The sequence below is a fragment of the Oncorhynchus mykiss genome, chromosome 4, assembly GCF_013265735.2.
Source record: "Oncorhynchus mykiss isolate Arlee chromosome 4, USDA_OmykA_1.1, whole genome shotgun sequence".
Lineage (NCBI taxonomy): Eukaryota > Metazoa > Chordata > Actinopteri > Salmoniformes > Salmonidae > Oncorhynchus > Oncorhynchus mykiss.
Genome location: NC_048568.1, coordinates 12,368,819 through 12,391,670, shown reverse-complemented (window position 1 = coordinate 12,391,670; position 22,852 = coordinate 12,368,819). Strand labels below are relative to the sequence as shown.

The following is a 22,852-nucleotide window of genomic DNA, read 5'->3' as shown; positions in this document are numbered from 1 at the left end:
CACATATACAGTACCAGTCAAAAGTTTGGACACCTACTCATTCCAGGGTTTTTCTTTATTTGTATTATTTTCTACATTGTAGAATAATAGTGAAGACATCAAAACTATTAAATAACACATATGGAATCATGTAGTAACCAAAAAAGTGTATTTTAAATTTGAGATTCATCAAAGTAGCCACCCTTTGACTTGATGACAGCTTTGCAAACTTGGCATACTCTTGGCATTCTCTCAACCAGCTTCATGATGTAGTCACCTGGAATGCATTTCAATTAAAAGTTGTGCCTTGTTAAAAGTTAATTTGTGGAATTTCTTCAATGCAGTTGAGCCAATCAGTTGTGTTGTGACAAGGTAGGGGTGGTATACAGAAGATAGCCCTATTTGGTAAAAGACCAAGTCCATATAATGGCAAGAACAGCTAAAATAAGCAAAGAGAAACGACAGTCCATCATTAGTTTAAGACATGAAGGTCAGTCAATGCGGAAACATTTCAAGAACTTCAATTGCAGTTGTAAAAACCAAGCGCTAATGATGAATCTGGCTCTCATGAAGACCGCCACAGGAAAGGAAGACCCAGAGTTACCTCTGCTGCAGAGGATAAGTTCATTAGAGTTGCCAGCCTCAGAAAGTGCAGCCCAAATAAATGCTTCACAAGAGTTCAAGTAACAGACGCATCTCAAAATCAACTGTCCAGAGGAGCCTGCGTGAATCAGGCCTTCAAGGTCGAAATGCTGCAAAGAAACCACTACTAAAGACACTGCTAGGGCCAAGAAATAAAAGCAACGGACATTCGACTGGTGGAAATCTGTCCTTTGGTCTGAGTCCAAATTTTGAGATTTATAGTTCCAACCGCCGTGTCTTTGCGAGACGCGGAGTAGGTGAACGGATGATCTCCGCATGTGTGGTTCCCACAATGAAGCACGGAGGGCGTGGTGTGGGGGTGCTTTGCTGATGACATTGTTGGTGATTTATTTAGAATTCAAGGCACACTTAACCAGCGTGGCTACTACAGCATTCTGCAGCGATACGTCATCCCATCTGGTTTGAACTTAGTGGGACTATCATTTTTTTTTAATTTAATTTTTTAATTTTACCCCTTTTTCTCCCCAATTTCGTGGTATCCAATTGTTGTAGTAGCTACTATCTTGTCTCATCGCTACAACTCCCGTACGGGCTCGGACGACGCTAGGCCAATTGTGCGTCGCCCCACGGACCTCCCGGTCGCGGCCGGTTACGACAGAGCCTGGGCACGAACCCAGGGACTCTGATGGCACAGCTGGCGCTGCAGTACAGCGCCCTTAACCACTGCGCCACCCGGGAGGCTTATCATTTGTTTTTCAACAGGACAATGACCCAACACACCTCCAGGCTGTGTAAGGGCTATTTGACCAAGACGGAGAGTGATGGAGTGCTGTATCAGATGACCTGGCCTCCACAATCCCCCGACCTCAACCCAATTGGGATGGTTTGGGATGAGTTGGACCACAGAGTGAAGGAAAAGCAGCCAATAAGTGCTCAGCATATGTGGGAACTCCTTCAAGACTGTTGGAAAAGCATTCCCTGTGAAGCTGGTTGAGAGAATGCCAAGGGTGTGCAAAGCTGTCATCCAGGCAAAGGGTAGCTACTTTGAAGACTCTCAGATATAAAATATATTTTGATTTGTTTTAACACTTGTTTGGTTACTACATGATTCTGTATGTGTTATTTCATAGTTTTGATATTTTCACTAGTTTTCTATAAGGTAAAAAATAAAGAAAAACCCTTGAATGAGTAGGTGTGTCCAAACTTTTGACTTAGACTTACAGTACATCTAAATTGGTTAAAAAAAAAAGATAATCCCACAACCCTGTCACTTTTCACTTCATCACATAGTCAGTCAGTCTGGCAGTTGCAGATGGGTTATTAGCAATTGTGTGCAGGTGGGGTGAGCAAATGGCTGACACGCGCATCACTACAGCTCACCACTCACGTTTACATTGTGAATGCTTAAGAATAAATATTGTGTTGAGTAATGAACAGCAGTGGCATTGATGAGTAACATGCCAAGAAGGATTTTGGCCCCATTGGTTGGAGGTGCATCTGGAGTTAATCTGCCATCTAGTGGACACAAGATTACGGTTACATTAACACTATGCGATTGTGAATTGTCAGATGAATATAACGTAATAGTTTGAATATAACCTTTACGTGCTTTGCAAGAACGATTTCATAAATAATCCTGTTTACATGGACACATCTGAAATCAGGCTACCTGATGGCAGAAAATCGGCAATCAAAATAAAAGTTCTCCCACTATGACCATGTTATTTTTGGGACGCGTTTCATATTGAGTTCGGACATATAAAGTTTGTTTGTGAAAACTACTTCTAAGACGCATACATTCAGTTGTTCCGAACTCACTTCACTCACGCTAGAGGAAGTTTGTGTTAGCACATGCGCAGATCAAATACACTGCTGGAACGCCGATTTCTAAGGTGTTTACATGTCCTAATAATTTGAAAGATTGCTCAGAAAACCAGGTGATTTAATTGTCGTATGCTTACTTTGATTTTGACTGTACGCCGATTTTAAGATTAGCAGAGTAAGGCGTTTACTTGACTTGCGTCATCTGCCTACTGCCATAATCAGTTTATTATTGAATTATTACTTTGCGTGTAAACTTACTCTGAGTATGTGCTGCACAGGACCGACTGACACATTCACACATCACTATGCAAATTATTGTGATAAATATGACTGAATTGTGATTTGAAATGTAAAAATTTAAATTAAACTTGAAATATGGTGTCCTTCACAGACCAACATTACTCCTAGAAAACTATCAGCCATGGTTGGACTTGAAAGTCTACTCAAAAGTGGATGCTTCTATGTCAGAGGTACAGTAATGGGTCATTTCAAAGATATAATTTACATTTTGAAAATCACAAATGCAATTAATAATTATTGATATTTGGCCCTTAGTTGCTCGAGTTGGTTCTGGAGAATTTTGTATATCCCTGGTACAGGTGAGTAGTTTCTACCACAGTTTTGAACAATTTGACTTGGGTTTTCTGTCTGGATTTTGGAATGCGTATTTCATTATGCTTTTTATTACTTTACTTTATAGGGACATCACCGATGATGAGGCATGCGTAGATGAACTGAGAATGACTTTTCGTTTCTTTGCATCTGTGTTAGTTCGACGCGCTCAGAAGGTGATATATAGTTCTGTCTATTAATCTCTTTCACCCATATTCTGTTCTCCGAATAGTAACCTTTGTCAAGACACCTTAGCATATATTAGAATTTTGTATGTCATTTGAATCCACATATTGCTAATGGTTAATACCGTGTTAATGTGCTGTGGCTATTTTTCAGACTCTACGCTAACTGTGTAATTGCTTCACACAGGTTGATGTCCCCTCACTTATTTCTGGCAAAATGATGAAAGCTGCCATGAAGCACGTTGAAATCATTGCAAAGGCCAAACAAAAAGGTTTACAATTTGTTTTGTGTATTTGCACATTTTCATTCTCACAGTAGTATTCTGCACTGCAAGATGTTGGTCAATAAAGAAAACAAAATGTGTACTGGCTGTGCAAGGGTTAATACTCTGTGTGTGTTCTAGTGAAGAACACTGAAGGTTTGCAGCAGGCTGCTCTAGATGAGTATGGCCCTGACCTGCATGTTGCCCTGCGCAGTCGCAGAGAGGAGCTGCTTTATCTCAGGAAGGTGACGGAGATGCTCTTTTCCTATCTCATGCCACCCAAAGCTACTGACTGCAGGTAGGCCCACCCAACCAGGCAGTCAGTCACAATTGTATATATTTTATTATTCTTATCACTATCTTGTTATCAAAATGATTGACATTTAACTCTTTATTATTGATCTTAACCACTAAATATACTGAGTGAACATTTTTTCTGTCAGATCTTCCTCAAGGAAAAACTGAGAACACTACTGTTAAATACATTTGAAATCAGGCACTTTATCTGAATCCTATGTCTTCCTGATTGTCAGATCTTTAGCTCTGCTGATGCGAGAGGTCATGGTAGGGTCTGTGTTCCTCCCCACCTTGGACTTCATGGCTGATCCTGTAAGTAGAATGTTGTGTGCTTAGTGATATAGGATATGAATACAAATGGATATAAATGAGCAGAACATGTACTTCTGGAATGGTAGCAATTTAACTGAGCGGTGGTTGACATTCCATCTTATTGATGCATTCCTCCTGTTGCTTTTCAGGATACTGTGAACCACATGGTTCTAATATTTGTTGATGACTCTCCAGTAAGTAATTTGGGCGTTTTACCAAACCTCATGTGGAAGCATCATGCTGTAATGCATTTGTGATTTATTCCTCAAATTGTTTGCCCAGCCTGAGCTGGCCATGGATCCACCATCTGCCCTGGTTCCATTCCTGCAGAAATACGCTGACCCTCGTACCAAGAAGACATCTGTAAGTACTTAGTCCCTTCAGCATTTGGAACAGAAAGCCCTTGTTAGTTATGTATCCATTCCACTGACAATTAATAGCTGTACTACTGTACCCTCCTAGTTCTAACAAGCACAAATAGAAAGGTAGTCAGTGAACTAAAACAGAAGACATGACAAAATAATAAAAATGAAGGCAATAGTTAAAGTATTGGTTTAGAGTTTTGCATGGACAAGCACAGTTTCTGAACTGGCTGCCCTCCCGCCTGTGGTTTCCCAGGTGCTGAAGCTGGAGCTGAAGGAGATCCGGGAGCAACAGGACCTGCTCTTCCGCTTCATGAACTTCCTGAAGCAGGAGGGGGCCGTGCAGGTTCTTCAGTTCTGCCTCACTGTGGGTAAGGACAGCACTACTTTCAGAGATCCTCATACAAGGCTATAAAAGGCCTTTTGTTTGCCTCCTACCACATTCTCACCCCATAAAATATTTTTTGAATGGAGTTGTTTGTCATGACAGAAATACATTTGCATTGCCATCTTTCCTGCTTGCTACTCCCATATTGAGAGGCATGTCATATTGAAGACCATAAGTCCATGATGACACAGAGTAACCATAGTCAGTGATGTCTAGAGTCACAACACTCAACCCCACTTCTCTTTCTTTATTAGTGTGCTTGCTGAAGGCAAGACACTATTTCTTATTCGACTTCTTCAGGCCCACTCTAGAGCTTAAAATATGTTAGCTATTAACACGAAACCAGATTGCCCCAGTTTAGATTGTTTGAGAAAATATTTTTGATAGCATTTCTACTTTTTTTTTTATTACTGCAATATTTAAATGAGCTCCCATAGACTAAAATTGTAATTTTTAAAATAATAATCTAGACCTATCAACCATTTTACTGTTTAAGCTATCAACTCCAAACCAACATTGAGATGTTCAGACTGACCCTACTTAGATTGCTTGTCAAAAACCTTTGAACTATAACCGTTTCAAATGTGTATAAATAATCATGAGTTTGAATGAGACCCATAGGAATACAGAGGTAGCAATTCAAAATGCGCCCCTCTGTATGTGTAGCCCATCTATCTGATGATGTCTGGTCAAAAATAGTTTGATATTGTTGCCACCTCGGGCTGTTGCGATGACTGTATTGCCGCCACACCAGCGGTCACAAGTCAAAAGGCAGTCAAATTCCACGTGACCGTTTAGTCACGGTAATTAGGCTTCTCCAAATTCTAATGCTGCTGATGGTCATTAGTAGCCTACCAAACTTGCTAACTGCCTGGTACTCAGCACTCTATTGTCCCTCTAATCACTCTAACATCAATGCAAATGTGTTTGAAAATCTAATCAAACACTTCATGAGAGCCAATGAGCTCCTGTTACACAACATTTCTATTGGCTATGCAATTGCATGAGAGAACAGAGTGATGGCCTCTATTTTAAAAAGAGGATCCCATCTTTCTATAGGCTAGGCCTGCTATATTTATTTCTCAACTTTCCTAATATTAAGCACATTGTTTATCTTTACAACAGGAGTATAGCCTACCTGGCTGGCATTTAAAATGAACCATGGGAAAAGCGCCCTCCATTCGCTACTGAAGTTCATAGATGACATGTAATTTTTACCACTTCCCCTGTTTCGAGACAGGTGCATGATAATGGGCCATTCTAAATCAAAACACATTTTACACATATATTATTTAGTATACGTAAAGACAAGATTAAGTCAAGAATAGTCTGATGAGTGGCAATATGAACCTATATATTATCACTTCTATTGCATACCAGAACTGTCCCAGACTATGTTTGGAATATTTATTTATAGAATATGTTGACTTTTGTACTATGTGGGATAGTAGATTGACACAGGTTAGTGCTTTTGCTGTTCGTTAGGCCTATTCATCTTGTTGGCTGACAAAAAGTAAATGTGGACATTTCTTCCAATATCTTCAATATGCGCCTCGAAATTGGATAAGGACCTGCGCAGTTGCGTCCCGGATGTGTCGGTCTTCACTTGTAGCCTGTGAGAGACTCAATCACGTGATGGAGAGCCGTGTGAGTGAGCGGTGCTTTGGAGCGTACAGCACTCAGGGTGAAGGGTACAATGTAGCACAATGGTCACTGGCCGCAAAAGGCATGTATTTTTTTTAGGGGGCATTACGAACACAAAGGGGATGCCGGATTAAATTCGAGGCATTATCAAGTGCTTGTCTAATTGTGAGAGAATGAGAGACAAATGAAGTGTGCAGCTTGCGCAAAAAAACAAAGCAGAGCTCATGCCTTTCAAGCAACTTTTTTCAAATCATTAGTTGCATCATGCAGCCTTACAATGTATTAAAAATCAAAAAATATAGCCCAACGTTTGTAGAACAACTTAAGTTACATTAATTACTCCAAATGAAACGTATAGGAGTACCTCATTTATGTTAACCGCTCAACACAGAATAGCCGCATGTGCGCACACCTTCAAATCGTTTGGAAAAAAAATATTGGGATTTTGTTTAGCTTTGTTCAATTTTATTCTTCATACTATAAAATAATGCCATGGAATTCTAAGTAAGTTTTGTTTACTAAATGAACTAGTGTAGCCCACAGCCATTTGGCATAGCCAGTTCAGGACCAAACATAAGGACAACTCAAGAGTATGCTATTCTGTTCTTCTGAAATAGATTCTTCTTCATATAATGCTTCTTTTGACCTATATTACGTAGCCTTATAAAGTCTAATAAATCCATGTGTGGAAGCCAGGAGATGCTAAATGTGAGCCCGACAGTTATTTGCTTGACAATCGCAGGCTGACTAAATTTCGTTACCGCTCTGTTGCTGCCCGTAGCATTTGTCCTCCCTTGATAAACAATTTTACAATAATGGGCGCAATCCGCTTTGAGCTAAACTGAGTGAGCTCAGCTGTGAATAGACCTATCAAGGGAAGCCAGTTTGGATTTGGCTTCACACCAAGCACATCAAGCCAAACTTAATTGACAGAAAACAACTTGAATTGTTGCATCTCGTTGTGTTGTTGTCCTCCGGTGGCTAGCTAGCTGAAATGGGCCCTTTCCTAAATTAGCCATGGACGGAGGTAGGAATTTCAACTTGTGGCTTTACTTACTTCTCTGTACTGGCCAGTGATTATAACGGTGATTCTGATCTAACCATAAATTCATACATTGTGCCTCAGGCCTGAGAGGATGGAAGTTCAATATATAGCTAGATGTAGTAGGCTAATGTTAACTAGCAGGCTAATCGTTGCCCGTGAAGTCAGACTAGCCAGCCAGCATTTTAGCCAGGTAGCCGAGGACAACAAAAACTAAGTGTGTACTGTATGAAAATCATAGACCGTTTCTGCAACATGAAAGAGTGCATTGGCATTTTTCTACACGTAGGGTGAGTCAACATGTTTTTTTTAAACTTACTTACACACACGCATCAATCAGTACCATGGACAGCCACATATCTAGCTTATGTTGATTGGACTAAATTGTTTTTGAAATCTTTTAGTTGTCACTATATTAGACTGAGCATAGGTGATTTGATGATGTTGAAATGGTGCTGGAATAGTGGAGGCAGCTCCCTGTTTTCTTTGCGACTTGTGTTAACCCTACGGTTTTCTAAATCAATAGTTGTTTAGTAGTCTGAAAATGTCGGAAACATTAACTTGCTTAACCATGCTGTAGGTCGTGACTGTTTGTTACATGCAATATGTTTTGTGGACTTCACTCTCTGGTTTTGTGTTGAAACAAAGGTGTGGTTGAATTTGTTCTGCCACTGTGCCTTATTGTCCCAACCTTTATATCAGGGTCGCAAGGCATATGAACTAACAGGGTATAGAAGAAACAACGCAAGTATCACAACACGTAGGTCGTAATATGGCTTTTTTTCCCCCCCTGGCTTGGCTTCCCCAGTGATTTTACCCGCACACCTCTACTGTGAATTTGGAAGTTTTATAAAACATTGATCAATCAAGTAACACTGTAACAGCATTCATCTAGTTCTCCTTCATGTCATTCCAGAGGAGTTCAATGATAAGATCCTGTGTCCGGAGCTGAGTGACTCTGAGCTGCAGCGCCTGCATGGAGAGGTGCAGCACCTCTATGAGACCTACTGCCTGGAAGAAAGCATCGACAAGATCAGCTTTGACCCCTTCATCATCGAGGAAATACGAAACAGTAAGCTCTGCTAGATTCTCGGTACACAATCATTGTTCAACATAGTGTGACGTACGCAGCCTTTTTTTGTTCAGATATGTGCTATTTTCTCAAAGTCCACAAACCTTGAAAATATATGACTTGCTCTTTTTAATATATTTTATTTATTTTACTGTACTCTGTCATAATTGGCACTAGTTGCACAGGGGCCGTACGAGGGTGTGGTGAAGCTGCAGACCATGCACTGCCTGTTTGAGGCCTATGAGCATGTGCTGTCCCTGCTTGAGAGCGTCTTCACCCCAATGTTCTGCCACAGCGATGAGGTGAGCCCAAGTACAGCACCTACACTACTATACTATCGTCTGTGTTCTAAATTGCACATAGGCCAAACATACTATGACAGAGTCAAAAGAAATACAAAAGCAAGTTGACAAATTAGCTCTCTTTCTCTCTGCAGTATTTCAGACACCTTCTGAGGGGGGTGGAGTCTCCAAAAATGGACTCCAGAATGAACAGGTTTGTGCTCCTGATGGCAATGACTACATTGGAAAGATGTCTAATATTACTCTAAGCTTAAGTGGTTTAGTGTAGTTCGTTTTATAGGTTTTTTGTTGTCATAATATAGTCCACAAATGTTCCCTTTACATCTAAATAGAGACTTAATTGGAGAGCTTTAATATTCTTCCAAACAGAAGTGTTAAGACTAGTTTCATTATGTCATTCATGTAATACACAGAATGCCTCCAAGTCTAAATCAAGTTCACATCAACACTACATTAGGGTGGTGTATTATTTTTGGCCCCAGTAACAGACCTGTTGACGCCCACCACATCCCCACAAAGGGCACTGTGGTTAATTTGTACTATTTGTGGGCTGCTCCTGTTTATCCTGGCAGCCTGTGATTCATTGTGCCTATTATTCCAGGAATAGTCTGAGTTTGGATGATATGAGGTGAGTATGTGTTTTGAATGATGCAGGCCAAGCTAATGTCCCTCGGCTGGCTGCCGTTGATTTAGCTGCTTGCAAGATATGCTACTTAATATGCCCAGAATGAAGTGAATGGAACCAAAATTTGCCTGAGAACAAAAGCATTGTGGGGCAATAAGCACTTGTCTTCAGTAGGCTTTTGCAATCTAGTGTTTGTATGTGTTTTTGTATTGACTTAGCTTTACCGTGTTGAATTGTGCTAAGTGAAAAAGGTCTGGGGTTATTGGCCTATGTTACATTTTGGATAGATGTATTGGTCTTTATTTTAGGTGCACCTTTTGAATAAACAAAGTATAGGTCGACCGATTATCATTTTTCAACGCCGATACGATACCGATTATTGGAGGACCCCCAAAAAAAGCCGATTTTTTTATTTATTTTACCTTTATTTAACCAGGTAGGCAAGTTGAGAACAAGTTCTCATTTACAATTGCGACCTGGCCAAGATAAAGCAAAGCAGTTCGACAGATACAACGACACAGAGTTACACATGGCGTAAAACAAACATACAGTCAATAATACAGTATAAACAAGTCTATATACAATGTGAGCAAATGAGGTGAGAAGGGAGGTAAAGGCAAAAAAGGCCATGGTGGCAAGGTAAATACAATATAGCAAGTAAAACACTGGAATGGTAGTTTTGCAATGGAAGAATGTGCAAAGTAGAAATAAAAATAATGGGGTGCAAAGGAGCAAAATAAATAAATAAATTAAATACAGTTGGGAAAGAGGTAGTTTGGGCTAAATTATAGGTGGGCTATGTACAGGTGCAGTAATCTGTGAGCTGCTCTGACAGTTGGTGCTTAAAGCTAGTGAGGGAGATAAGTAATAATAATATAAGTAATAGTAATAATTATAATTATAATTATATAATTATAATTATAATTAATAATTATAATATAAGTAATAGTAATAATTCCAGTAATAACTGGAAAGAGAGGCGGCCAAAGAAAGAATTGGTTTTGGGGGTGACTAGAGAGATATACCTGCTGGAGCGTGTGCTACAGGTGGGAGATGCTATGGTGACCAGCGAGCTGAGATAAGGGGGGACTTTACCTAGCAGGGTCTTGTAGATGACATGGAGCCAGTGGGTTTGGCGACGAGTATGAAGCGAGGGCCAGCCAACGAGAGCGTACAGGTCGCAATGGTGGGTAGTATATGGGGCTTTGGTGACAAAACGGATTGCACTGTGATAGACTGCATATATATATATATATATATATATATATATATATATATATATATATATTTTTTTTTTAATGTATTTGTAATAATGACAATTACAACAATACTGAATGAACACTTATTTTAACTTAACATAATACATCAATAAAATCCATTTAGCCTCAAATAAATAATGAAACATGTTCAATTTGGTTTAAATAATGCAAAAACATAGTTTTGGAGAAGAAAGTAAAAGTGCAATATGTGCCATGTAAGAAAGCTAACGTTTAAGTTCCTTGCTCAGAACATGAGAACATTTGAAAGCTGGTGGTTCCTTTTACCATGACTCTTCAATATTCCCAGGTAAGAAGTTTTAGGTTGTAGTTATTATAGAAATTATAGGACTATTTCTCTCTATACCATTTGTATTTCATTAGCCTTTGACTATTGGATGTTCTTATAGGCACTTTAGTATTGCCAGTGTAACAGTAACGTTATAGCTTCCGTCCCTCTCCTCGCCCCTACCTGGGCTCGAACCAGGAACACATCGACAACAGCCACACTCGAAGCAGCGTTACCCATGCAGAGCAAGGGGAACAACCACTTCAAGTCTCAGAGCGAGTGACGTTTGAAACGCTATTAGCGCGCACCCCTCTAACTAGCTAGCCATTTCACATCGGCTACACCAGCCTAATCTCAGGAGTTGATAGGCTTGAAGTCATAAACAGCGCAATGCTTGAAGCACAACGAAGAGCTGCTGGCAAAAGCACGAAAGTGCTGTTTGAATGAATGCTTACGAGCCTGCTGCTGCCTATCACCGCTCAGTCAGACTGCTCTATCAAATCATAGACTTAGTTATAACATGATAACACAAAGAAATACGAGCATTAGGTCATTAATATGGTCGAATCTGGAAACTATCATCTCGAAAACAAGACGTTTATTCTTTCAGTGAAATACGGAACCGTTCCGTATTTTATCTAAGGGGTTGCATCCATTAGTCTAAATATTCCTGTGGAGTGCAATGAGAGGCAGGTGGTTAGAGCATTGGACTAGTTAACTGTAAGGTTGCAAGATTGAATCCCCCAAGTTGACAAGGTGAAAATCTGTCGTTCTTCCCCTGAATGAGGCAGTTAACCTACCGTTCCTAGGCCGTCATTGAAAATAAGAATGTGTTCTTAACTGACTTGCCTAGTTAAATAAAGATTAAATTAAGGTGTAAATTCGGCAAAATCTTTGTCCAACAATACCGATTTCCGATTGTTATGAAAACTTGAAATTGGCCCTAATTAATCGGTCATTCCGATTAATCGCTCGACCTCTAATACAAAGATGCGAGTGCTTGAATGGAGGATGCTTTGTGTGTGGCTAGCTTTGAGCCTTAGTCTGTAAGCATGTACTTTGTGTAATACACAACTTCAAAGTACCTCATCTGTTTTCGTCTGTTCGTTAGTTGAATGTGCAGCGTTTCATAATGTGTGCTCTCGTTGTGTGTTGTTCGGATTTGGAAATCAGCATGGCATTTTGACATGAGGCAAGGCTGCATTAACATCAGACGTTTGCATAAGTGGCCTCAACTCTTGACAGGAACACGTGCAGTCGCTCACAGCTCCCTTTCCAACTCTGTTTTTGTTTGTGCCTGTGAAGGAATATCTCAAAACGAGGGGAGTCCTTCGGGATAAGCAGGATCGGCAGCAAAATCAAAGGTGTCTTCAAAAGCACTACCATGGAGGGGACTATGCTGCCGTACGCCATGGTCAATGCTGAAGATGAAGCGGTGAGCGCTTCCCCTCCAAATGGCACTCTATTCCCGATATAGTGCAATAATTTAAAACGGACACCCAAAGAGATACCAATATCACTTCCCCATCCTCCACTATCTGTATATGAATAGGTGGTTTTCATGTTTATTATCACCAAAGGTTTTATTTTTTAGGCTTAGTACAATTTAAAGGGACGTTCTGCTATTGGTGCATATATATTTTGTAACTTTTATGTAAATTATTTGATTCTAAAAGAATATAACTTATAAGTGCCTCAACTGTCGTTCCACACCTCCCATGTGTTGCAGATTGAGGAGGCCACAGTGGTGGTGGAGGATAACACCCCAGTGGAGGCTTGCAGTACTCCAGGAGTCCTGAGGAACCTGTCAGCCTGGAGCATCACCATCCCCTACGTTGATGAGGTCAATAGGGAGAGAGTCCCTGTGTTCTGTATCCAAGTGGAACGCAACGACAGGAAGGAAGGTGAGGGCACAACCAGAGGTGTTTATGAGTTAGTCCCAAATGGCACCCTATTACCAACATAATGCACTACTTTTGATCAGAGAGTCCTGGTCAAAAGTAGGGCACTATGTAGTAGGGCTGGGGGATATGGCCTAAAGATACTTATGAGTGATTCAAGATATATTGGGGTTGCGTGGTGTGCTGGTATGAATGTGAATACTGGTATGATGTTGTGCCATGATGTGGATTTTGCCATATCATGGTAAATTAATAAATGTATGAAATAAGGTGTTTTTGTTTTGTTCAAAATTTCAGTCGAGTGATACAGCTTAGTGGGCTAGTTCAAATTGTTTTATCTTTTACATAGCTTTTTATTTTGTTTTAGCAAAGAAAAAAAGTAGGAGCATGGACGTTACACGCAATCTGCCTATCAATCAAAGTCAACAAAAGACACATGCAAACAAACATTTAGTGAAGTAAACTCCTTTCGTTAGCAACAGTGTCTGAAACACAAGCGCAAAAGTATAAGCAAGAATTGAGGATGACTGAAGACGAGGAAAATAACACTATTGAGGTTGATTTGCAGGACGACTGGAACTGGTTTGGCTTTCAGATATCGGACCTCAACCAACAAATAGTATTGTGTAAGTTGTGTAGACTCATTGTGCTTGCCAAAGGTGGAAATACCAGCAATCTTTTTCACCATCTGAAATGTGCGCGAATATGAAGAATCTACCAGAATGCGTGCAACAAACCCCCGGAGCAGCAGAACAAGTCTCAAGACATCTTCAAGCCAGACCCGCACTCAGCTATCACTCAACGCACCAATCATTAGTGGTAATCCGTATGACAAGAAGTGGAATGAAATAACGAATGCAATTACGTATCACATAGCGAAAGACATGGAAACAAATCAAACTGTGGAGAAAGATTGTTTCAGAAAATTGATTCGAACTCTATACCCAAGATACGAGATCCTGAGCCGTAAATACTTCAGCAAAACATGTCTACCAGAACTCTAGAACACCCTGCACCCTCCTGGCAAGACAGTGAGGTCTTTGAATCCATCACGGTAGCACCTCCAGGATTTCACTGTATTTTTAAAATGTTTAATTTATTTAACCTTTATTTAACTAGGTAAGTCAGTTAAGAACAAATTCTTATCTTACAATGACGGCCTACCCGGCCAAACCCCCCCATAACCCGGACAACGCTGGGCCAATTTTGTGCCGCCATGGGACTCCCGATCCCGCACGGGATCGAACCAAGGTCTGTAGTGACGCCTCTAGCCCTGAGATGCAGTGCCTTAGACTGCTGTGCCACTCGGGAGCAAATGCCGTCAGGAGAGACATACGTGAGTGTGTCGAATCTGAAGCTGGTCCTCCATTTGTTCAAGACGGAGGTTCTGAAATCAATTGATGGCAATGTAACCGGTGTTTTGCGGGAAAAAGACTGTACTACTTGTATTTGGCAGGAACAAGTAAAACAAAACAAAAAAAAGTTGACATTTTCTTTACATCCTGAGTGCATTAAATATTTGTATTTTATTTAACTCATACCTTTTTGTTTCATGTTTGCACAGGTTTACCACAGAAGTAAAAAAATAAAAAATATATATATATACACATACAGTGCCTTGCGAAAGTATTCGGCCCCCTTGAACTTTGCGACCTTTTGCCACATTTCAGGCTTCAAACATAAAGATATAAAACTGTATTTTTTTGTGAAGAATCAACAACAAGTGGGACACAATCATGAAGTGGAACGACATTTATTGGATATTTCAAACTTTTTTAACAAATCAAAAACTGAAAAATTGGGCGTGCAAAATTATTCAGCCCCTTTACTTTCAGTGCAGCAAACTCTCTCCAGAAGTTCAGTGAGGATCTCTGAATGATCCAATGTTGACCTAAATGACTAATGATGATAAATACAATCCACCTGTGTGTAATCAAGTCTCCGTATAAATGCACCTGCACTGTGATAGTCTCAGAGGTCCGTCAAAAGCGCAGAGAGCATCATGAAGAACAAGGAACACAACAGGCAGGTCCGAGATACTGTTGTGAAGAAGTTTAAAGCCGGATTTGGATACAAAAAGATTTCCCAAGCTTTAAACATCCCAAGGAGCACTGTGCAAGCGATAATATTGAAATGGAAGGAGTATCAGACCACTGCAAATCTACCAAGACCTGGCCGTCCCTCAACTTTCAGCTCATACAAGGAGAAGACTGATCAGAGATGCAGCCAAGAGGCCCATGATCACTCTGGATGAACTGCAGAGATCTACAGCTGAGGTGGGAGACTCTGTCCATAGGACAACAATCAGTCGTATATTGCACAAATCTGGCCTTTATGGAAGAGTGGCAAGAAGAAAGTAATTTCTTAAAGATATCCATAAAAAGTGTCATTTAAAGTTTGCCACAAGCCACCTGGGAGACACACCAAACATGTGGAAGAAGGTGCTCTGGTCAGATGAAACCAAAATTGAACTTTTTGGCAACAATGCAAAACGTTATGTTTGGCGTAAAAGCAACACAGCTCATCACCCTGAACACACCATCCCCACTGTCAAACATGGTGGTGGCAGCATCATGGTTTGGGCCTGCTTTTCTTCAGCAGGGACAAGGAAGATGGTTAAAATTGATGGGAAGATGGATGGAGCCAAATACAGGACCATTCTGGAAGAAAACCTGATGGAGTCTGCAAAAGACCTGAGACTGGGACGGAGATTTGTCTTCCAACAAGACAATGATCCAAAACATAACGCAAAATCTACAATGGAATGGTTCAAAAATAAACATATCCAGGTATTAGAATGGCCAAGTCAAAGTCCAGACCTGAATCCAATCGAGAATCTGTGGAAAGAACTGTTAAAAAAGTTTGAAATATCCAATAAATGTCGTTCCACTTCATGATTGTGTCCCACTTGTTGTTGATTCTTCACAAAAAAATACAGTTTTATATCTTTATGTTTGAAGTCTGAAATGTGGCAAAAGGTCGCAAAGTTCAAGGGGGCCGACTACTTTCGCAAGGCACTGTACATACATACAAAAATGTGCAATGCCCCCTTTATGTTTTTATAAGGTTCAAAAGCAATATTTTGTAATTTATTAACTTTGAAGGGCTCATGAAATGTTTTTTGTTTAAAGTATATCGTTATCGTCCGGACAGTGGAAAATATTGTGATATGAATTTTTGTTCATATCGTCCACACCTACGATAAATATCTTGATTCTTTTTTTACATTTAAATAAGTTTTGTTGCACAATTAAAGGTCAAATACACTGCATTTCAAACAGTCAGCAATAATCAAATTAATTCAGGGCGTATAAAATTATACCTAGGCTAAAATATAAGCCTTCTACCATAATAAGCTTTCTATTTGCTTGCTAATAAGGTAGAACAGTTGAACTATTATGAATACACCCTCCTGTCCATCTCAACTGTTTGAACAGCATAGCCTGTTCACTTTGTTTCGTTGTTGAAATCAAGTGGCTTACCTGGATAAGAAGGTGCTTATTTCTCAGAATGACAATGAGTTGCCAATTCCTTATCTAAATGAATATTTTTATGCTCATTGCACATTTATTAAAAAAAACAGACAAGACAGCTAGTATGTAAGTCTGTGGCTAAAATGCTGCTAGCAGTAGCGTGTCAGAAACTGAGCATGAATTTTCCACGGTCATGTTTATTGATACTCCCGTTTTAGTAGGATCTGCTTTGTTATGAATGTTGGGAGTTGAGACATAAAAAAGAGTATCGTTCTCCTCTATTACAGAAAAATGTCTTAAGTATTTCGGTGTCCATATGACCGATTCTGTTCACCCAAACCTCAAATGCAAATAGTAAGTTTAGACTGCTTGTTAGAGAGCAAGAAGTTATCGTTTGTCATTGTTGTGTGTGGCATGGGGAGGGACTTTGTCTGTGTGCGAGTGAGAAGGTGCACAGAAGGAGCGAAAGAGATGAGACCAAAAATACATAAACGCTCATAAAAACAGGGGAAAAATGTACTTTTGATTGTTGTGATACAAGCATTTGGAACATCGCGCTAAAACACAAATTCAAATCAATCTAATGAATTCTATATATCGGCCTACCTACTATGTAGGGAATGAAGTGCCATTTGGGAAGCAGCCATACATTTGATGAATTATGACAGTGGGGATTGGGAAATATAAAACTGCAATATTGATGTTGGTTTTCAATTCTGTTGATTCTTGAGCGGTTTTCTCAGTGGGGCAAGAAACGGAGAACTGGTCCATCTTCAGAAGATACATGGAATTCTACGTTCTAGAAAATAAACTCACAGAGTTCCATGGTAAGATGTCATTTATACTTTCTCACACATTTTAACAGAGGAAGTTATACCCTTTTGGCTTTATTTCAGTCCTGTGGCTGGTGGATTCAGACAGAACTTTTGTTTCCTTCTTTGACACTGTAAATCTCACTAGTAAATTGACCTTGTTCACTTTTGCACAGGCTCATTTGCAGATGCACAGCTTCCCTCCAAAAGAATTATTGGACCAAAGAACTATGAGTTCTTGTCATCCAAAAGGGAAGAATTTGAGGAATATTTGCAGGTAATGATTCATAGGCCTGTTCCTCTGCATAGTGTGAAGTAACTGTAGTGCATTCAAGGCTTAAAAAAACAACAAACAATCAAATTACTCTAATATATCGTCATCTCTCGCTTTTGGTGAGTCCTGTGCGTGTGTGCATATGCATATTTGTATTGTGTGTGTGTGTGTGTGTGCATCTATGCGTGCATCCGTGCCTGCATCCATGCCTTTATGTGCGTGTGTTGGGAACAGAGACTGATGCAGCACCCAGAGCTAAGTAACAGTCAGTTGTTGGCAGACTTCCTATCGCCTCACAGCATGGAGTCTCAGTTCATGGACAAGATGTTGCCTGATGTCAACCTCGGTATGGAGCATTTTCTAACACATTCATACAGTACATCATTAACATCTATGGAACATTTTCTAACATTCATATATATTATAACACGAGGAGGGCTAAAGATACCCTGGAGAAGTACATGTTCTGTGTCCCAAATGCCACCCTATCCTCTATATAGTGCACTACTTTTGACCATGCGTTCATACAGAATTTATAGGACTAAAAATGCCATGGTAAAATACATGAGAAGTTCATAATTGATTAGCTATGTAGCGCCATGTGGATCTGTGTTGATTGATTTTATTCCTTCTCAGGTAAAATATTCAGGTCTGTCCCTGGAAAAATTATTAAAGAGGTAAGAGGCAATTTTCCAATGTGCTTTTAATAGTAGCATATCTCTTGGGGTTCTGGCCAATACCAATATATCAATGTCATAGTTCATCTCTGAGACTCAATTTAACTGGAAAAGGAAGTAGATATGATCAGACAATATTCCGGCTCAGTCGACTGATATTATTCACAATGTTCTGTCTTTGTTTTCCTCTGCATCTCTGCCTGCCAGAAAGGACAGAACCTGGAGCCCTTCATCCAGTCCTTCTTCAACTCCTGTGAATCTCCCAAAGCCAAACCTAGCAGACCAGAGATGACCATGCTCAGCCCTACTGCTGAGAAGAACAAGAAGGTGAGGCTAGGGTTGCACAATTCCCCAAAGTAACCTTAAAAAAAGCCTATAATAGAGTCACATTTTCCCCAAATTCCCTAGTTTTACCTTTACACTTACTGTGCAAAGCTCCCCATTTGCCCTGGGACCACGTACACACTTCACAGTGAACACTGGTTGTATACATCCCTCCCATCAATCTCAGATATATCTAGGCATGTGTCCTGCTTCAGTGGACAACCTTGACCAATGTTCCCTCTAAGTCTGGTTTTGAGAACGAAGCGAGCTCTGTATGTAGCCACGTGCCCATTTGTTCATATCCTTTGCTAGTTAGGGAGTTATTAGCCTAGATAATTTGTAGTCAGCAATGGGGGAGTGATTGCTTCCTACAAGAGCATCTTTGAAAAGTGAGTAGGGTAAAGAGCTTTTTCTTGTTTTAAAGGGGCAGTGTTGTATTTTGAGACAGGCTAAGTAGCCAATAGGCAGAGGGTAGCATAATATTTCTGATTCTCTATAATTATGGGAACAAGAATACATTTTATTTTGTAAAGTGGTTTAATTTTCAGTCACCTTCCTTGTCTAAAGGACAACTGCATAAACAGGTTTATATCAAGCCCTACAGGTTTTTTTTCCCCAAGAGGCTCCTGGAATGTGGGCCTACATTGAACACCAAACATTGCCTGCTACTGTAGGCTGAATGATAGAACAGCTATTTCTGTGTTAAAATGTTATGGGATGCATTTTCTGTTGTTTTTGATGGTAGGCCCTTCTGGTAGGTCTACATTATGATCAAATAGCCACAGTAGCCTACTTGACCTCTGTCTGAAACTAACCTAAAGTGGGTACAGCCTGTGTTCACAGTAAACGACCGCTGGAAGTTGCACTGCATTTTCACAACGTAGAAGCTTGCGCTCAGCAGACCTGAAACTTGTTCAGTGACACAAAACATTTGAAGGAGCATTGGCCTTGACTAATAAATTAAAACCATTCCTCGTAACTCTCAGGTGTTTTTACAAATGACCCCACGATGAATGCTGGAACCAAATATTTGACTATCTTCCGTTTAAAAAAAAAAAAAGTGTTTTTGTCAGTGTCAAATACTCCTTAGCCCTGCTCTTTGACAGGATGTGCTCATTTCAGTCACAATGATAAATATTTGCATGTTCCTTCAACTAACCGTAATGAGAGAATGTTCCGGTCATTCCAGAGTTTAGCACTTTTGAAAAAACATATTCCATGGAAATGTTGCATGTATAATCTCAGATTTAAACGATTAAGTAAGTGTGGCAGACTGTGTTAACTGTGTGGTTTGACTCACTCTGAACTTCCTTGAAAGGCTGAGTTGTGCGTTTTGTAGTCCATTTCTCGTCAATATAAAAGATTTCTATCTCCCTAGCTATTCACTGACCTGTACAAAAACAACGCTAACCTGCCCGAGGGCCTGGAGAAGAAACACAACCGGAACTGCTTTATGGAGGTGATCTCAGTGGAAGGGATGTATGACTACATGATGTTCATGGGTAAGTGACCAGGCACCAGGGAAGAAGTAGTCCCCTGTGACTGAACCATGATTTGAAATATGGTAGTCACACAAATAACACAAACATCTTGAGCATAATATGGCTGTCATTAGAAGTGAATCTAGTGAAAGAATATGGAGGGTTTTAGTATTGCCAGTGATGGCCACTACAGTACGTGTGTGTGTGTGTGTGTGTGTGTGTGTGTGTGTGTAGTTGTATATGAAGGTTGTAGGTAGGCCTGTGACTGTAATTGAATAACCTAGTAACTGATGGTAATGAATGAAGTCCAACATGAAAGTAAAACAAGGACAAAGTAGGCATATTTATTTTGACTCCATTAGCGATGTCAATACGAAAATATGACACTCGCCAACCTGGCATTTCTTAATTTGTTGATTCATATTTATAAGTAACCTGAAATAATAATTAAAATGAAATGGCATGATGATAATAACAAAGTGTAATGGCTTTTTAAAATAGCTTTTATTAAGAACAATATTCATGCAAGCAAGTGTACAAACGGAATTGTGACCGTCACAGTGCTAGTTGTAGGAAGGTCAGGACTGTCAGACCCACACCTATTACCCAGCCATGATTATTCTCATTGTGTTTGGTGCTGTGTTGCGAGACTGTGTTTGTGACAACTGCTCATGTAACAAAATAAATTTGATGAAATGATTGTTTGACCCGACAGGTCGAGTGGTGTTCCACATGCCAGACTGGTTGCACCACATCCTGTCAGGGGGACGGATCTTGTTCAAGAACACGCTGGAGGCCTACATGGATAACTACATCCAGCACAAACTGGACGTGATCCTGCAGGAGCATCACGTCGTCTCTCTCGTCACCATGCTCAGAGGTACAGTGAATTGCTTCAGTAATGTTTCCCCCTTTATAAACCTTTGACTGTTTTTCTTCCCCGACCCCTCCTATTTCCTTCCTAAGGCTCCACCAAAGGGTTTTAGGGCAATACACACAATCACTGTAGATGTTGCTGTTCCACTTCAGTGCTTATCCAATCTCACTGTTGTGAATTACTGTCCATTAAGTTCTGGAATTGCCTTGCCTTGATCCACTTCTCCCAGACTCATGATGATGTTTTCTGCCCTATCTTAGATGCTGTGTTCTGTGAGACCAGTGAGGAACTCACTACAGGAGACAAGCAGAGAAGAGCCAAGAAGGCATTTGAAGAGATGATGAATTATTTGCCAGGTTAGACCCAAGCTTTTAGCCTGATCATGGCATGACAAACATGATATGACAAGGAGTTGCTATGATAGCAGAAACAGACTGGCACTCGCCGACGGTGAGTTGGGAAATGCAAAAAAACATTTCTAAACACACATGCGTGAAATAAGAAAATATAAGCACCCACCAAATTGTTATTATACAAACAGACTGGAACTCAGGCTACCAAGCATTGCCTGACATGTTCTCTAGTATTCTTTTGCTGTATTCATGTGCTGCACAGATCCAGTATGCACTCTGTACACAAGATATCTAGCTATCAGCATGATGGATTCATGTCTTAATCACAGTTCATTAGCCACCGAGCAAGTTCCGTTTTGTTACATTGTATTAACAAATGACATCCAGACGCAGAGAATCATTTTCACCAAGCCCAGATATTTTCCATTTCATCATATCAATAAGTCCCATTGCCTGTGCATATGCCCCTATGGGCCCTGGTCAAAAGTAGTGCACTATAAAGGGAATTGGATGCCATTTTGGGACACAACCTGTGTCTGGTGAACACTCCCTGATTTATCGGTTTCATTCTAATCTCTGGAAGCCTGGTCCTACTTTTGAAAGCATGTCCTGGCAGAAACGCTGCATGTTGAACAAGTGCAATGGCATCATCCATGGAAATAGTCATAATAATTTGATGGAATCACCTGCCAAAGGTATAGTTTGAGTTTTTATGGATTAAGTGGGCCTCCGTTGTACTGTATTGATGTCTTTGTCTTTTCACCTCATAGACTTTGTGGAAAAGTGCATCGGACAGGAGGCCAAATACGAGGGCATCAGGCTTCTCTTTGACGGTTTTCAGCAGCCTCTTCTTAACAAGCAGGTAAAGCTAAACAAGGAGACAATTCTCTCTGCAGCCAAGGTCTCATGGTGCATTATCTGTTTTCTCTCTTGTTTCTGTCCTCTGCCCCTCAGATGACTTACGTTCTGATGGATATTGCTGTCGAAGAACTGTTTCCAGAGCTTGGCAAGGTCAATTCCTAAGAATCGGATACACAGGCCAACCATGTCTTTTCCAAACTATTTAGATGTTTAAGACACGCTTATTTATAAAGTAGGAAGGTACCAGGATGTAGTTTGTGTACCTTCCTGCGGATACCGTGATAATGTCTATTCAGCAGGGACAGAGAGCCATCGGCCGATAGTAGCCAGTGGATGTAGATAACAGCACGCTTCCCTTCCCTGGAGCGAAAGTGCAGTGAAAATTCCAATGTCTCTGGGATCAAATCAACATTCCAATGTACAATAAAATATTTAATGATTTTACTTGGTCAAATGTCATAGCTGGCTGCTGCACCGAGGTCCTTCTTGATGTGTCAATGTAAGAGGTCTTCCCCGACCGTATGTGTTTGTCGTGGTAATTATGGTTTAATTTGTGTGCTGTAAAAATAGAGATGCAGGCTGAAGCAATGAGCTGAGACCTGTGGTTAGGCGCATGTTTAAAGTCAGCTTCTCAGTTTTCTAAATTGTTGTGTCCTGCATATGACCTAATACGATTTCCATCTGCCCTCCCTTGGAATCTTGTTTCTCCCACTGTGGAAAGGAGATACTTTCATTGGTAATACCACGTGCATTCCCAGTCCACT

The 22,852-nt window shown here is 40.3% G+C and overlaps 1 protein-coding gene across 5 annotated transcripts in view; it reads left to right on the top strand.

The window, feature by feature from the left end:
- The window catches only part of snx14 (sorting nexin 14), a 29,293-nt gene extending 6,761 nt beyond the window's left edge, over nucleotides 1–22,532 (top strand). For 2 of the 5 annotated variants that reach the window (XM_036975649.1, XM_036975650.1), the window contains 25 exons: nucleotides 2,798–2,876; nucleotides 2,962–3,005; nucleotides 3,107–3,194; nucleotides 3,391–3,475; nucleotides 3,608–3,764; nucleotides 4,000–4,075; nucleotides 4,225–4,269; nucleotides 4,358–4,438; nucleotides 4,694–4,808; nucleotides 8,428–8,583; nucleotides 8,761–8,885; nucleotides 9,020–9,078; nucleotides 9,487–9,513; nucleotides 12,361–12,490; nucleotides 12,785–12,959; nucleotides 17,161–17,256; nucleotides 17,418–17,518; nucleotides 17,750–17,861; nucleotides 18,152–18,192; nucleotides 18,400–18,519; nucleotides 19,895–20,018; nucleotides 20,713–20,877; nucleotides 21,135–21,230; nucleotides 21,998–22,089; nucleotides 22,182–22,532. In XM_036975649.1, coding sequence (XP_036831544.1) covers nucleotides 2,798–2,876; nucleotides 2,962–3,005; nucleotides 3,107–3,194; nucleotides 3,391–3,475; nucleotides 3,608–3,764; nucleotides 4,000–4,075; nucleotides 4,225–4,269; nucleotides 4,358–4,438; nucleotides 4,694–4,808; nucleotides 8,428–8,583; nucleotides 8,761–8,885; nucleotides 9,020–9,078; nucleotides 9,487–9,513; nucleotides 12,361–12,490; nucleotides 12,785–12,959; nucleotides 17,161–17,256; nucleotides 17,418–17,518; nucleotides 17,750–17,861; nucleotides 18,152–18,192; nucleotides 18,400–18,519; nucleotides 19,895–20,018; nucleotides 20,713–20,877; nucleotides 21,135–21,230; nucleotides 21,998–22,089; nucleotides 22,182–22,250 — 2,458 coding nt within the window. In that variant the 3' untranslated portion in view covers nucleotides 22,251–22,532. The remainder of the gene's footprint in view (nucleotides 1–2,797; nucleotides 2,877–2,961; nucleotides 3,006–3,106; nucleotides 3,195–3,390; nucleotides 3,476–3,607; nucleotides 3,765–3,999; nucleotides 4,076–4,224; nucleotides 4,270–4,357; nucleotides 4,439–4,693; nucleotides 4,809–8,427; nucleotides 8,584–8,760; nucleotides 8,886–9,019; nucleotides 9,079–9,486; nucleotides 9,514–12,360; nucleotides 12,491–12,784; nucleotides 12,960–17,160; nucleotides 17,257–17,417; nucleotides 17,519–17,749; nucleotides 17,862–18,151; nucleotides 18,193–18,399; nucleotides 18,520–19,894; nucleotides 20,019–20,712; nucleotides 20,878–21,134; nucleotides 21,231–21,997; nucleotides 22,090–22,181) is intronic. The other 3 variants (XM_021600202.2, XM_021600205.2, XM_036975651.1) reach the window with 3 other exon arrangements.
- The last annotated feature ends 320 nt before the right edge of the window (nucleotides 22,533–22,852 follow it).